The following is a 14736-nucleotide window of genomic DNA, read 5'->3' as shown; positions in this document are numbered from 1 at the left end:
TCACAAAAACCACCTCCCTCCTCCCTCCCTCTCCCCGTCTCACCCCCTCTCCTTCTCTCTCCCTCTCTCTCTCCCCTTCTCTCCCTTTCCCACTCTCTCCCTCTCCTTCTCTCACCCTCTCTCTCTGTCTCTCCCTCTCTCTCTCTCCCTCTCGCCCTGTCTCTCTGTCCCCCCCTCCTCTCTCTCTCTCCCCCCTCTCCCTTTCCCACTCTCACCCTCTCCTTCTCTCACCCTCTCTCTCTCTCTACCTCTCTCTCTCTCCCTCTCGCCCTGTCTCTCCTCCCCCTCTCCCTCTCTCCCCCTCTCCCCATCTCTCCCTCTCTCCCTCGCTCCCTCTCTCCCTCTCTCTCCCTCTCCCCATCTCTCCCTCTCTCCCTCGCTCCCTCTCTCCCGTCTCTCTCTCTCTCTCTCCCCTCTCCCCGTCTCTCACTCACTTATGACAGCACTCCGTGATGAACCACGCGCACCCATCACCCTCCACATCCTCTACACGCGCGCATCGGGAACGGCACGCATGCACGCGAGGAGCGGCGTCCTACCAGCATCTACCGTCGTTGCCATAACAACCGGAGCTACAATGTATTGTAGCGCCGTTTGATGGAATGATTAGGAGGAGGAGGAGGAGGGGAGGAGCGGCTAAAATCCCATCGTGCGTAGCGCGAGAGAGAGAGCGAGCTCGCCGTTGGCTGAGCACGCGGTAGAGGGGGGCAGAGCGCGCGTGTGTGTGTGTGTTACCGGTTACGAGTCGTCGCAGGTGCCGCCGTTGAAGGTGGCAGCTCGGTGTTTTTGTGTGTGAGAGAGGTGTTTGTATGTGACTGACCGTGTGTACCGACTGAGGATCTATCATCTGGAGCTCGACGTTTTCCGTGGCGCGCGAGCAGGAAGTGAGCGCCCCTTGCACCGTGGGAAAGGAGAGCCGCGTCGTCTCGAGGACCAGCGAGACTCCTCGAGTCATCTCCGTCCGCCCGGGTATCCCCCCCCCCCTTCCCCCCCCCCCCCCCTCCCCGTACCCCCGTACCCCCTGCCCGCCCACCCGGGGTGAGCAGTGAGTGCCGCCGCGATGGCTCGTGAGAACGGAGACGGCGGGAAAGGGACGTGGAAGAAACAAGCGGACGACATCAAGAGCATCTTCGACTTTAAAGAGGTCCTGGGGACGTGAGTACCGGTCTACTCTGGTCTGTTTGGGTTAGGGTTGGGGTTAGTAGGGGGTCTGATCCGGTTGTTTTAGGGTTAGGGTAAGTGCCGGGGCTTGTCCGGTTGGGGTGTCTCGACGGGCGGCGGAGGGGCCGTTATGTCAGCGGGGGTAAACTGTAAACTGTGCCCGGTTGAACTTTAGCGGGGATTCACTCCCGTCGGCCCGCCTTGTCCGGACCAGAACATCATCTGTCATTTTGAATATCATATCATTTATCATATCGTTTCTGCCAGTTTGCTGTTATTTGATGTGGTGAACGCGAATAATGTGGTATTGGCTGATGACTAACTTTTTTCTCGTCAGTCGTTTCGAGGAAGAGTAGCGAGTATTTAAAAAAAAAAATAATAATTTAAAGACGCTGATGCTGGCACATTTTTTTGTAAACGCCCCGGACGGTTGATAGTTAATTGTATTAAAGATTCGGTCCAGTCACTTTCCACGGGAAGCCCAGCTGTGCTGAGTCCTGTCCAATAGGAGATGACCTTTGTGCTCGAGCCGCATCAGTGCAGTCTAAAGAGTGTAGACAACGCCAATTCCGAGTTAGACGGATGAGAACATGCCAGTCAGCTTCCTTGGAATAGAAGCGAGGAGTTCATCAACCGTGTATGATAGTCGTACATTCTGTAAGATAGTCATAACCTCCAGCCTATAACTGTCAGAGGGTAGTTGCAACATGCGGGGGTGTTGTGTGGTGTTGGTTGTGTTAGATCCAGAGATTGAAGGCTGTCTGTGTGTGGAAAGCTTCCTCCTCTCCAATGGGTTGAGCACATTTTGACAAAATGGCAAAGTCTGTCCCTGGTGCGGAGCCAAGCACTCGGAGGCTTCCCCCCGCTTGCTCAATCTTTCATGCAGAAAGCCATTTGTCATTTATGCAAATCTGCTCATATTGCGAACACACGCACATGCATATACATACACTCACACATACGCATACTCTCACATATTCTGAAAAACGCACACATATGCATGCATAAATACACACACACATGCACGCACGCACGCACACACACACAGATACACATTGTGTCCGAACTATAGCACACACACACACACCCACACACACACACAACGTTTGAGCACACACACACAAACACACACATAAAATAACAATGTCGGAGCACACACAGCAAACATATCATCACTCACACACACACACATACACACACACACACACACACACACACACACACACACAATTGTGTGCGTTCACTACACACTTAGACACATGTCACAGTGTCCATGATGTTCTTGAACTAGTAATAGCCCGCTGGTTCTGGTGTTCCATGGCACCACTTGGTGTGTGGCTATCAGCTTGTGACTGTGGTTAAGGGTGTCATTTCTTATTGTGTTACTTTTACGAGCCTGTGGTTTCGGGGGGGCAGTGGACATCAGTCCTTGCCAAGTCCTTTACTCAGGTCTGCCACCACTGGCAAATCAGCAAGTGCATTGAACACAAATAAAATGCACGGTCATGGGGGGAGACGAGAGCGGGAATATGAATCATGGATAAAATGGAAAAATGTCAGCAAGAATCAGAGGGGGACAGAGGGAGAGGGAGGGATGGATAGAGAGAGAGAGAGAGGGATAGAGAGAGAGAGAGAGAGAGAGAGGGAGAGGGAGAGAGAGAGGAAGAGAGAGAGCGAGAGAGAGAGGGAGAGAGAGAGGGAGAGGGAGAGAGAGCGAGAGAGAGAGAGAGAGGGATAGAGAGAGAGGGAGAGGGAGAGAGAGGAAGAGAGAGCGAGAGAGAGAGGGAGAGAGAGAGGGAGAGAGGGAGAGAGAGCGAGAGAGAGAGAGAGAGAGATTGGGGGAGGGATGGAGGCAGTCCAGTGTGGGAGGACCTGTATGATGGCTTTAGTGCTGAGTCGTCCTGGACCACCTGCCATCCCCCGTCACGCGTGCGATGAGTCACAGCGACTTGGCCCTCTGATGTCTCCCCCGCCCCAACACCACCGCCCATTTATGTAGCTCCCCTTCCCCCTCTCTCTCTCTCTCTCTCTCTCTCCCCCCCCCCCCCAGCCCTTCAGCCCCCTCAGCCCCTAGTCTGTCCCAATCGACCAACTCTAGGGGGTGAGAGGATCCTTATTCAGCCCAGCATCAGATTACACATGGTGCCTGTGTGTCCTGCAGAGACACACATCATCCACACTGACCCCTGCTGTCATCCCGTTGTATAGATCTGTGTGTGTGTGTGTGTGTGTGTGTGTGTGTGTGTGTGTGTGTGTGTGTGTGTGTGTGCGTGTGTGTGTTGATAGTGGGAGTCTTTGGCCCCTGTCCTTCTCCACATTGTCGGGCCAGATGATACACACTATTTGATTAAACATTTCCCCTAGCGTCTTAATGGGGTGGTGTTACGCCAGGTGCGAGTGTGATACATCGAGGTGGACACACCTACTCATGATGTCACTAAGGCACAGGTACAGGCAGACTTTCAAACGGCTTGTCATGGCTGATCACACTCACACCTGGTGGCATAACATCACCCCTATAAAATACTGTAAGTGTGTTACAGTTGAGGTGTGTATGTATGTGTGCTTATGGATGTGTGTGTTTGTGTGTTTGGTCTTGTGTGAGTGTGTGTGTGTGTGTGTGTGTCTCTATCTATGTGTGTGTGTGTTTGTGTCTATGTGTGTGTGTGTGTGTCTCTTTGTGTGTTTGTGTGTTTAGTCATGTGTGTGTTTGTTTGTTTGCTTGTTTGGTCTTGTGTGTGTCTGTGTGTTTGGTGTGTGTGTGTCTCTCTGTGTGTGTATGTGTGTTTTCTCTTGTGTGTGTGTGTATATATGGCTTCTCTGGCTGCCACTGAGCTGTGGATGTGTTTAACTTCCCCCTGTATTCGCTCGGGGCCCAACGAGGAAGCTGATTGGTTTGTGGATGCCCCCCCCCCCCCCCCCCCCCCCCCCCTGTTATTGACAGCTTGAGTAATGACAGCAGGCACGCTATCAAGTTAACCTGCTCCCTTCGCCGCTGACTCGATTTGTCGGGAGCGCGAGAGGCAAACAAGCTAATTGCCAGCTAGTCTATAAAAGGGGTGACGCGGGCGCTGCCGTTTCTGCCTGCTCGAGCTATTAGCCGGGCCTGGAGATCGCAGGAGGTGAACGTAGGTCACATGCCCGCCACACCCTTTTGTAAAGAACATTCAGCTCAGCGTGGTGTCTCTATCACCCTCACCGCCAGCCAAGGTTAAAGCGTTCTGCCCCGTCAACAGCTGGGGCACAGCGGCTTACGCAAGAGGATGGCTCGGCACTCAAGGTCTCAGCGATTGGCTGGATTGACGGAGAGGAGGCTGTTGATTGGTGGAGCCGGGACAGATGACCGGGTGGCTGACCTCGGCCTGTTAACTGGAACCGACTCCGGTGCGGCCATACACAGAGCTCTGGGCGACGCTGTCTGTCTGTCCTTCTGTCTGTCTGGAAGACTGGCTGCTCTGTGTGTCTGGCTGTTTCATGGCTGACCTGGCCCAAACGTGTTGGTTTATTTCAGGTCCACTTCAGCTGAACAGACGGCTGGGGTGTGTGTGTGTGTGTGTGTGTGTGTGTGTGTGTGTGTGTGTGTGTGTGTGTGTGTGTGTGTGTGTGTGTATGTGCCTACCTATGCAGGACTCACCAGTCCTAGGTATCATATTGCCTGCTGAAGGTGTGTGTTAGTGTGTGGGACAGTGTGTGTGCCTTACTGAGTGTGTGTCCAGCTCGCACTGTTGAATAATTTAACTGTTGCCAGGGGGGTAGTGGTGTGTGCGTGTGTGTGTGTGCGTGCGTGTGTGTGTGCATGTGCGTGCGCGCGTGTGTGTGTGCTTGCGTGCGTATGCGTGTGGGACTTTCAGCCCCCCCGCCAAGCAACCAAAAAGAGTTAGCCTGAGAAAGACCAAAGTGAGGAGGAAGTTCAGCAGGAGTGGTGCATTGTGGGATATGTGCCATGTAGGACACCCTGCCCTTAATAGAGTGCTCCACTTCCAACGCTCCCAGTATCGTCCCTCCTCTGAAAACCAGAGTTCTGTCCTTCTCTCTCCCTTCGTCCCTGCTCTCTCCCCTATCCCTCTCTCTCTCTCTCTCTCTCACTCTCTCTCCCTCTCCCTCTCCCTCTCTCTCTCTCTCTCTCTCTCTCTCTCTCTCTCTCTTATTTCATCTTCATCCTTCTGCCTCCTTATGTCTGCCTGTCTCTCTCTAGTTTTTTTCTGTCTGTGTGTCTCTCTAACTCCCTCACTCTCTCCTTGTATCTCTCTCTCTCTCTCTCTCTCCTTCTCTATCGCTCTCTATAAAGGCCATTCTTTCATTTAGTGGTTCCGATATAAATAACAGTGATTCGAAATAGATCAAAACGCCACTACTTAAATAGCCTGACAGTGTGACGTTTACAACTCTTTAGTAGATGTTGGCTTTGTTGTAGATTGTGTGTGCTTGTCCTGGTTGTGTTTTTTTTGTCTGTTTTTTCATCTTGTTGTGTGGGAATGTGTGTAGCCGTAGGTGTTTCAGTGTGAACATGTGCGTTGGTGTGTGTGTTTGCGAGTGTGTGTGTAAATCTGTATTTTTTTTGGGCAGGATTATCCACAGATCGGCCGTCTTCCTAATGAGAAGCAATGAGGATTAGCCTTCCCTCTTTCCCTCTCTCTCGCCGTGGGTCTCTCCATGTCTCTCCCTCTCTGACCTCACATGACCCTCTCCCATCTCTCTCTCTCTCTCTCTCTCTCTCTCTCTCTCTCTCTCGGATTAGGACAGATTGTTGTTTACCAGGTTGTTGTTTTTCGGATTCATGGACAAAAGCACACTGACGGGACCGACACAAAATAATGATTTTGAATGTTCGTGTCCCAAAATAGACTTGAGTCTTACGCGAATGAACACAGCCCGCGACACTTACGCCTTCTGTTTCGTTGCGTTACGTTATAAGAATACGATTCTGTTTATTTTCAAGTGTTTTTGAATTTCAATGTTCTATCTCTCGTAGAAACCTAAAGCCAATCATGTGCACGCACATACCTATCCGTCAATATATATTTTTAATTGACACAATTTTCATTTTGTGTTGGTCATGGTTTCCTTTGTTCAATTATTGTGTAGAAGTTTGTTTTTGGGTGGTGTTGTATTTGGAGATGGTGATGTTGTTGGTGGTTCTGCTGTTAATGGTTTGTTGTCATCACCAGACTAAGACCATATGGACTAAACCCAACACTTTCTTCCACACGCACGCACACACACACACACACACACACACACACACACACACACACACACACACACACACACACACACACACACGCCTTAAGATGTTGAGTGGCAGCTGTGTCCAATTACCTTAAGGGGAATTGCAGATCTATTGTTTTCAAATCTGAATCCATGGTCAAAGTGAAATGTGTGTCGGAAGCTGTCTGTCAGGGAGAAGCTCATCGTGAGACACACACACACACATCTCAAAAATGCCCTTTCCGAATGATGTGAAGTTGAGGGTTGAAAGAGTCTACACTGGGGTCTACTGGAGTTACGTCTTGCACAATGGACCACAGACTCCGGTTTCCCCATGTTTCACTGGTAAATGGACTACATTCACACAGCGCTTTTCTAACCTGAGGCCACTCTAAGCGCTTTAAAATGCTGCCTACCATTCACCCACTCATGCACCCATTCGCACACCGACGGCGGTGTCAGCCACGCAGGGCGACAGCCAGCTCGTCGGGAGCAGTCAGGGCGAGGCGTCTCGCTCAGGGGCACATTGACACTCAGCTAGGAGGAGCCGGGGGATGGAACTAGCATCCTCCCAGTTACCAGCCAAACCGCTCTACTCTGAGCCATAAGCCGCCCGCCACTGCTGCTTCCGAGTGGTGTGTCCAGCAAGCCGTCCGCGGGTATTATGAACGTAACGCTGCCCCCACTCCATTAGTGGATCAGCCCATTAAGCCGTGGCCACCCCATCCAGTCGATAATGTCTCTGGTTGAACCGCCTCGTCGCCGGGCTCACCCACACGTATGAGGGTAGCGTGTGTATGTGTGTGTGTTTTCCTGTGTGTGTGTGTGTGTGTGTGTGTTTTCCTTGGCTGTGTGTGTGTTTCTGTAGCCGTGTGTGATTGTGTGTGTGGCCATGGCCGTTCGCGTGCGTGTGTGTGTTTGTGTCCGTGGCCATGTTTGTGTGTATGCGCGTGCATGCATGAATGCGTGTGCATGAATGTGTGCGCGCGTAAGTATGAAGCAAAATGCTTCATATTTGTGTGTGTGATGTGGATCAAACACACACACAGACACACACAACACACACACACCACACACACACTAGATGACACAAACGCATGTTTACCTCATGCTGTCAAATGGTAAGAAGCAGATGGGGACTAAAGCTGCCTGCAGGGATGGTGGTGGTGGCGGTGGTGGTGTATGGCTTGTGCTGCTGGCATGTGTGTGTGTGTGTGTGTGTGTGTGTGTGTGTGCGTGCTCTGGTTGTGGGAAGGTGGGGTGGTGGGTCAGGTTGTTCCGGGCCTGAAGACATTCAATGGCTTATCGAGTGAATTAAGACCTCTCTGTGGACGAAAAACAGACGCTAGCCTCCCCTCCCTAACTAGCCTCCCCTCCCTAATAGAGAGCGGTGTTTTACTGTAAGCGACGGTGCCTGCTCACCGACCACCACCCCCCGGTGGGGGGGTGGTGGTCGGTACAACATGGCCGACACCACCCGTCCCGTACCCCCGTCCGGGGGGGGGGGGGGTGTGTCGTCCATGTTGCGTCACCCTCCTCGTCAACACCGTCTGGTCAGCGGGACCGGGCCAGCCGCCCGGTGCCGGCCGGAACGACGTTAGCAGCTGTTGGTTGCCGGGGCCGACCAGAAGGAACAATGAGAGACGAGTGTGGGCGAGAGCCTCTCCCGGGGGTCACCGAACGTGCGGCGTCATCGAATTGGTTCGGAGGACGATCTGAGGGAGAAGCGTCGTGTTTCTGTCCGGCGCCACGCCGGCTGTCCTAAACGCCAGAAGAAAGAAAATGTTGTGTTTTGAGATTTGCCTCCCTGGACCGGCTTCAACCGGATCGGGGCGACCGGGGGAGGACGATGAGGCGGTGATTTGATAGCAGCCTCCACGGACTCACTTTAACAGCATGAGGCGTAGCTCTGCGCTAACAACAGGGGCACGCACGCCCGCCCGCACACACGCACAGACACACACAAACACACGCACGCACGCACGCACGCACGCACGCACGCACGCACGCACGCACGCACGCACGCACGCACGCACGCAGTCGTAAAAACGCACGCACGCACGCACGCACGCACGCACGCACGCACGCACGCGCGCACACCCTCTCTCTTCCCATTCCCAGGCCTGAACTCGGTGGGTACTTACGTCGTCTTATATTCCGAACGAGATTGTCTCCTATTCGAAACAACAGCCGTAAAATCGACTCGGTGTAGGTAAAGATTAGCCATAGTATCGCCAGGTACCACATGGTTTGGACACGGTCGCACGTTGAACAGACAACAGACCGTTTGGACGTAACTAAACAAGAGAAGGAGCGCTAAGTACCGCCGTCAGCCCCCGGTTTGGTTAGTGGTTAACAACCGAGAGCGAATTCATCTGGGCTCTTCCTCGTTAATGGAGGATGTGTCATTTCCCCCCCCCCCCCCCCCCCTCCCAACCTCCATCAGCCTGGAGGGTCCTGCTGATCCATCGGTGCGTGTCCCCAGTGATTGGCATTAGCCGCATAGCGCGCTGTGTCCCCTTTCAGCGTTATTTAATGCCCTGGCCAGATGTGAAGCCTCTTTCTGCAGAAGTCCGCATTGCTCATCCCCGACGTACCCTGGAGGGATTTTTTACGACTGCTGGTTAATGTTGTTAGATTAGAAAAACGTTTCGGAGTCGCGATGACACTCAACGAGTGGATGTCTCAAAATGGGAAAAAGTCGAAATAGAAATGAGTCGAAATATTATGAAACCCGTTATGAATTATTAATGGTAAATATGGGAGCCTAGAGCATATCAAGGTAGGGTACTGCAAGAAGCATCAGTAGCAGAACCAGCACTCGCAGTATCGTGAGCACCATCAATTGCAGTCAAACAGGACGGAGATGAAGGGAGAAACGGCCCTGTGAATGGTACCCCTGGGAACAGGGAGCTAGAGGCAGATCGCCATGGTTTCCGAGTGTGAGGGAGAGAGGGAGGATGGAACGATAAGCCATAGATCCTAAGCCAGTGCTACCCCCAGCCTGTTTCATGCGTTATTCCTCCTGCAGTCTGGAGCGGTGAAGACCTCTCCCAGCTCCGACGAATGAACAGCACTCAAATGGACCACAGGGCTGTAAATCAAAATGCATCATGGGATTTTTTTGTCTGTGACATATTGGGAGGACTCGAGGGTGTGGTAGCACTTTAAAACCCCAAATCAACATGAATGCGTCGTAACCTAGACCACTGAATAAGTTGCTTCATCAGAATCAGAATCAGGCTGGTATTAAAAAGGTGGATGTGAAACCAGGCCTGACCGGATGAGGAACTGGTGACGAGTCCGGCTCTCGTTTGACTTTCAGAGAAACATGACTGTTCAGATGGTCATCAAAAACACACGTTTTCAGATGTCTGTACAGTTGTGTGTGTGTGTGTGTGTGTGTGTGTGTGTGTGTGTGTGTGTGTGTGTGTCTTATCTAAAACCATCCCAGCCTTTCTCTCAAACACACACACACACACACACACACACACACACACACACACACACACACACACACACACACACACACACACACACACACACACACACACACACACTCTCTCTCTCTCTCTGTCTCTCTCTCTCTCTCTCTCTCTCTCTCTCTCTCTCTCTCTCTCTCTCTCTCTCTCTCTCTCTCTCTCTCTCTCTCTCTCTCTCTCACACACACACTCTCCAGGTCGGAGCAGTCTTCTTCTGGAGGGGTCCTGTCCCCTTCCCCCCCTCCCTCCCTCCCCCCTCCTCTGAACACACCAGGGGGGGCCGGCGGCACTGATAGATTTATTCAGGGGGGAGACGGCGTCCCACCAGGGAGCGGGAGGAGCACCTTATGGCGTCACACACGCCTCACCTCCGCTGACGGACGTCCTGCTATTGTGCCTTCAGCTCGTCCATCACACCCCTGTGGAACAGGAGTCCAATTTTCCATTCAAATCACCGCGTCACGCCTGCTGCCAACCCCTTCATTCATGCGCTAGTTCACTCGTCCATACATGCACAAGTTCATTCATTCATTCATTCATAAATTCATTCATTCATTTATTCATTCATTCATTCATTCATGCAGATATTCGTTCATTAATTCACGCACACATTCATTGCTTCCAACAAACATTCATCCATCCACACGTTCATTCATTCATACCTTCAGTCATTCATGCACACGTTCATTCATTCATACACATTTATCCATCCGTAGTCTGCCCGCACAGCCGTTAAACCCGCGCCGGGAGTACCAGAGACCTGTCTCCCGTTGCCATGGTTCCACCTCTTGTGCCGGTTACCTCCCTCATCAACTGACCAACAGCCAATCGCATCACATAACACAGCAAGGAGAGAGAGAGAGAGAGAGAGAGGGAGAGAGAGAGAGAGAGAGAGAGAGAGAGAGAGAGAGAGAGAGAGAGAGAGAGAGCGAGAGAGAGAGGGAGGGGGAGAGAGAGAGAGAGAGAGAGAGAGAGAGAGGAGGGGGATGGAAGCAGGAAAGAGATATGAGGGAGAGGGGGAAGGATGGAGGGACAGCATGGTAAACAGAACAGGGGATGAAAGAGGGCGAGGGAAACGTCCCTGTGTCCTTGCTGCAGTCACAAGCACCCCCCCCCCCCCTCCCCCCCTTCCTCTCAGCCCAGCTCCTGGTTCTTGTTCTGGAAGCATCCAGTGTGTCCCTCTCCCTGCCGGTTGAAACCCTCTCAGAGAGGGGACACGCTGAGCTCCACCTCGTCCCACCCAGCGGGGTTCTGTTACTAATACTGCGGTCGGGAGATAATGGCTGAGCAGAGGGGGAGGCCTGAATCCTTTATGGCGGGGTGGGGAGGTGTGGTTGGGGGGGTGGGGGCAGGGCTGGGGGTGGGGTTGTATTACAGCTGCGTGCGTCAGCGAGACGGTGGTGAAGGGCTCCTCCGCTCGGGAGGCAGGCGGTGTCCGTGGTGTGCAGGGGTGGTGTTTCAGGCCCCCTGCTGTCTGAGGTGAAAGACGTTTTAAGGCTCAGTCAGATGTCGTACATTTACATTTTACATTGAGGGCATTCAGCAGCGATTTTGTCCGAAGCGACTGGCAATAAGTACATTCTTCCGAAGAAAGGGAAACAATATACCGCTGTCGGTGCAGTAAGGATGTTCATAGAAAAAGCACTAACAATTTGCTAGGTTAACCCATTCCCCATATACAACAAAGATAGCTAGGATAAGCTGCTGCAAAAAGTACTATTTTTAAGTGCAAGGACGTACAAACGTACAATAAATGCGTACATTAAGTGCCAGGACGTAAAACATAAATGTCTCTGCGTCCCTTCCCATCAGTTGTTTTCGTGGCGTTAACTGTTACGTTGTTGTTTTTTTCTCAGCGTTTTTCTTTTTAGTTCTTTAAAGAGTGCCAGTTGAAAGCACCTTTTCATGTGCCCTTCGTCAGGAACGCTGACACCCCGGCGACAAAACAGGCCAGCCTGCGCCCCGCAGAGCTCTGTATCAGAGGCCGACCTCGCTGGGAAAATTGCTATTTGAAGAAGCGCTCGAATAAAAAAACAGGCAGCCATCTGTGCCCACCTCTGACCCACTGCCAACACAGGCCACAACACAGGTTGGCATGGCAACCAGAGCAGGGTTTCCTGCTCCGAATGAGCAGGGGTCAGCGGAATATCAGGGTTCGACCAATGAGATCGCTCCAGCCGCCAGGACAGGACAGGACAAAGACAAACAGTGTTTATATGCGGGATTTGTTGTTCAAACAGCGGTGTCTGTCTCGATGCTGGTGCTGAGGGCCGTCTGATTGGTCGGGGTGGGGTGGGGGGGGGCGGGGTTAATGATTACTGACTGAATCAGTGGGTGGGAGCGGGCCCGGCTGGGGCTGTTTGAAAGACTTCTGAACTCTTGAGTACATTTTGCCCTTGACATTTAGAAAGAATGGGAAGCATGAGGAAGACGCACACGCACGCACGCACGCACGCACACACACACACACACACACACACACACGGTAACGTGCAAACAGCCTAATCTTTTTACCTCAGAGACCCCCTCTCCTTATAGAGACCTACTTTACTGCTTCCTCGTCGTCACGTACTGAGTGTGAGCGTGTGTGAGAGACTGTGTGTGTGCGTGTGTGTGTGTTACTGTGTGCGTGTGTCCGTGGTAATGAATTATGTGGCTCAGTACTTGAGATGTCCTTGAACAGAACTCAAGGCTACAACAATCTAGATTTGCTGAAGTACTGCACGCAGACACACAGGCACACAGGCGCACACACACACGCACAGGCACACAGGCACACACACACACACACACACACACACACACACTAAGTTTGAAACTTTCTTTACAAAGACGTTGAGTGAACAGACACAAACCCACAGAATTGCACATCTACCACACATGGGGGTTCTATTCCTCTATCATGAATATCTGATTAACACACACTCACACAGCCTGTGGACTAGGGTGTGTCACATCCCTTGTCTTCCTCCTACTCCCCAAACGTGTGTGTGTGTGTGTGTGTGTGTGTGTGTGTGTGTGTGTGTGTGTGTGTGTGTGTGTGTGTGTGTGTGTGTGTGTGTGTGTGTGTGTGGTTGTGTATGCGCTTTTTTCTTGTTTTTCTTAAATGTCGTGGATACACAACTGTTTTGTTTGGATGGGGGAGAGGTTGGTATTTTAAAACACCCACTCAAAACCTGGACATCTCTCTTCCCGTCTGCCTGTCTGTCTGTCTGTCTTACTGTCGCTGTCATCCAGACGGAGGGGAAGAGAGAGAGGAAAATAAAATAGAGACAGACTGACAGGTGTTGTCAAAAACAAAACAAGGTTGGCATTGTGAGTTGAAGATGTCCTTAGTCAGTACTGCACATGGCCTGTTCATATTCATGAATATGTATATACTGCTGAGACTGACGCACTTCGTTCACTGCAGTGCTGGCTTTGGCCGTAATACACTTACAGTGATTCATACACACATTCGCACACCGACAGCAAAGTCAACCATGCGAGGTGACAGCCGGCTCGTCGGGAGCAGTCGGGGCGAGGTGCCTTGCTCAGGGAGACCTCGACCCTCTTGATTGAACTAGCAACCGTCCAGCCGTCCGACTAGCAACCTGAGCTAAACCCAAACCTTTGTGCTCGGGCAGCACGCTCCCATCCACACATTAAAGGGCTGGACTTGCCTCAGCCAGAGGCCAACCTGCGCCTGTCGGACAGTCCCTGCCTAATGCACTCACTGCGCGGAAAACCGGATTCCCAGCCCTGTGAATCCCCGGAAACCTCACTAATCCCGACGATTAAGGGCCGCTAAAAGCCTGTGGCGTCCGCGGTGGCATTCGCCATGAATTGGCGGAAGCAAAACTGAGGAGTAACATTTATGTTTAGGCTTTTATCCGAAGCGACTTACAATAAGTGCATTTCTCAGAAGGAAGAGAAGCAGCAATATGTATCACGGCCGGTACCATAAAGGGGTGTTCATAGAAACAAGTGCCAAGCACTAACAGTCTCTAGGTTAACCCATTCCCCGTATGCAACACAGGTAGCTAGGATAAGATGCTGTCAGGATGATGTCAAGTGTCAGAATGTACAACATAAGATAAGTGCGTAAGAGGGGTGTGTGTGTGTGTGTGGGGGGGGGGGGGGGGGGGGGGGGGGGGGTTGGCTCTGGTGAGACACACACCTGGGTCCGATGAGCTCCCCTCCTACGGCACACGCACACTTACCTCGCCATTTCCATCAAACACACGCCTGCATTTAGCGCACCTGGTGTTGAGCACGCCCCTCACAGACTGCCATATTATTCCTGAGCCTGTGTGTGCGTGTGTGTGCGTGTGCGTGTGTGTGTGTGTGTCATGTCAAAGTGACATTGTGAGTTGTTGAATGAATTGCTGAATGAAACTAGAAAACAACAAGACAAAACCTGCCCAATTTAATTCACTGTGCTGTTTTCCGCAGTGTGTTTTGTGCGCGCGTGTGTGTGTGTGTGTGTGTGTGTGTGTGCGTGTGCGTGTGTGTGTGTGTCATTCAGCCTGCAACAAGGCATTTGCTTTATTTAGGGTTGTTACATTTTTTTCTTCTTCTCCATTTCCTCTTTCTCTCTCTTTATTTCAGGCTCTATGCATAATTGCATAAATCTATCCCTCTCTTTCTGTCCCCTAATCTTCTCTATCTCCCCCTCTCTCTCTCTCTCTCTCTCGCTAACCTCTCTCTCTCTGTCAGGGTGATTGACAGGGGTCTATGGTGCTGGGGGGGGTGTCAGTGGGACTCTCCAGCTATTACCCGATACTGTGTGTGTTTGTGTATATGTGTGTGTTGTCTTTGTGTGTCCTTGTGTGCGTGATTTATCTGTCACTGCTGTAAACCCACAGGGTTTTTCCTATATGACATATTGTATTTGGTTGGCAGT

General features: G+C 51.8%; 1 protein-coding gene across 1 annotated transcript in view; it reads left to right on the top strand.

Moving 5' to 3' along the window:
• Positions 1-1060: 1060 nt before the first annotated feature.
• LOC307075266 (calcium/calmodulin-dependent protein kinase type 1D-like) overlaps positions 1061-14736 on the top strand; it is a gene marked incomplete at its 5' end in the record, with an annotated part of 48662 nt that continues 34986 nt past the window's right edge. The window contains one exon of the mRNA XM_079735807.1: positions 1061-1155. Coding sequence (XP_079591933.1) covers positions 1061-1155 — 95 coding nt within the window. The remainder of the gene's footprint in view (positions 1156-14736) is intronic.

The sequence above is a fragment of the Pollachius pollachius genome, assembly GCF_949987615.1.
Source record: "Pollachius pollachius genome assembly, chromosome: 4".
NCBI classification, from domain to species: Eukaryota; Metazoa; Chordata; class Actinopteri; order Gadiformes; family Gadidae; genus Pollachius; species Pollachius pollachius.
Note: the sequence above shows the minus strand (reverse complement) of the source record. Positions and strands in the feature narration are given on the sequence as shown.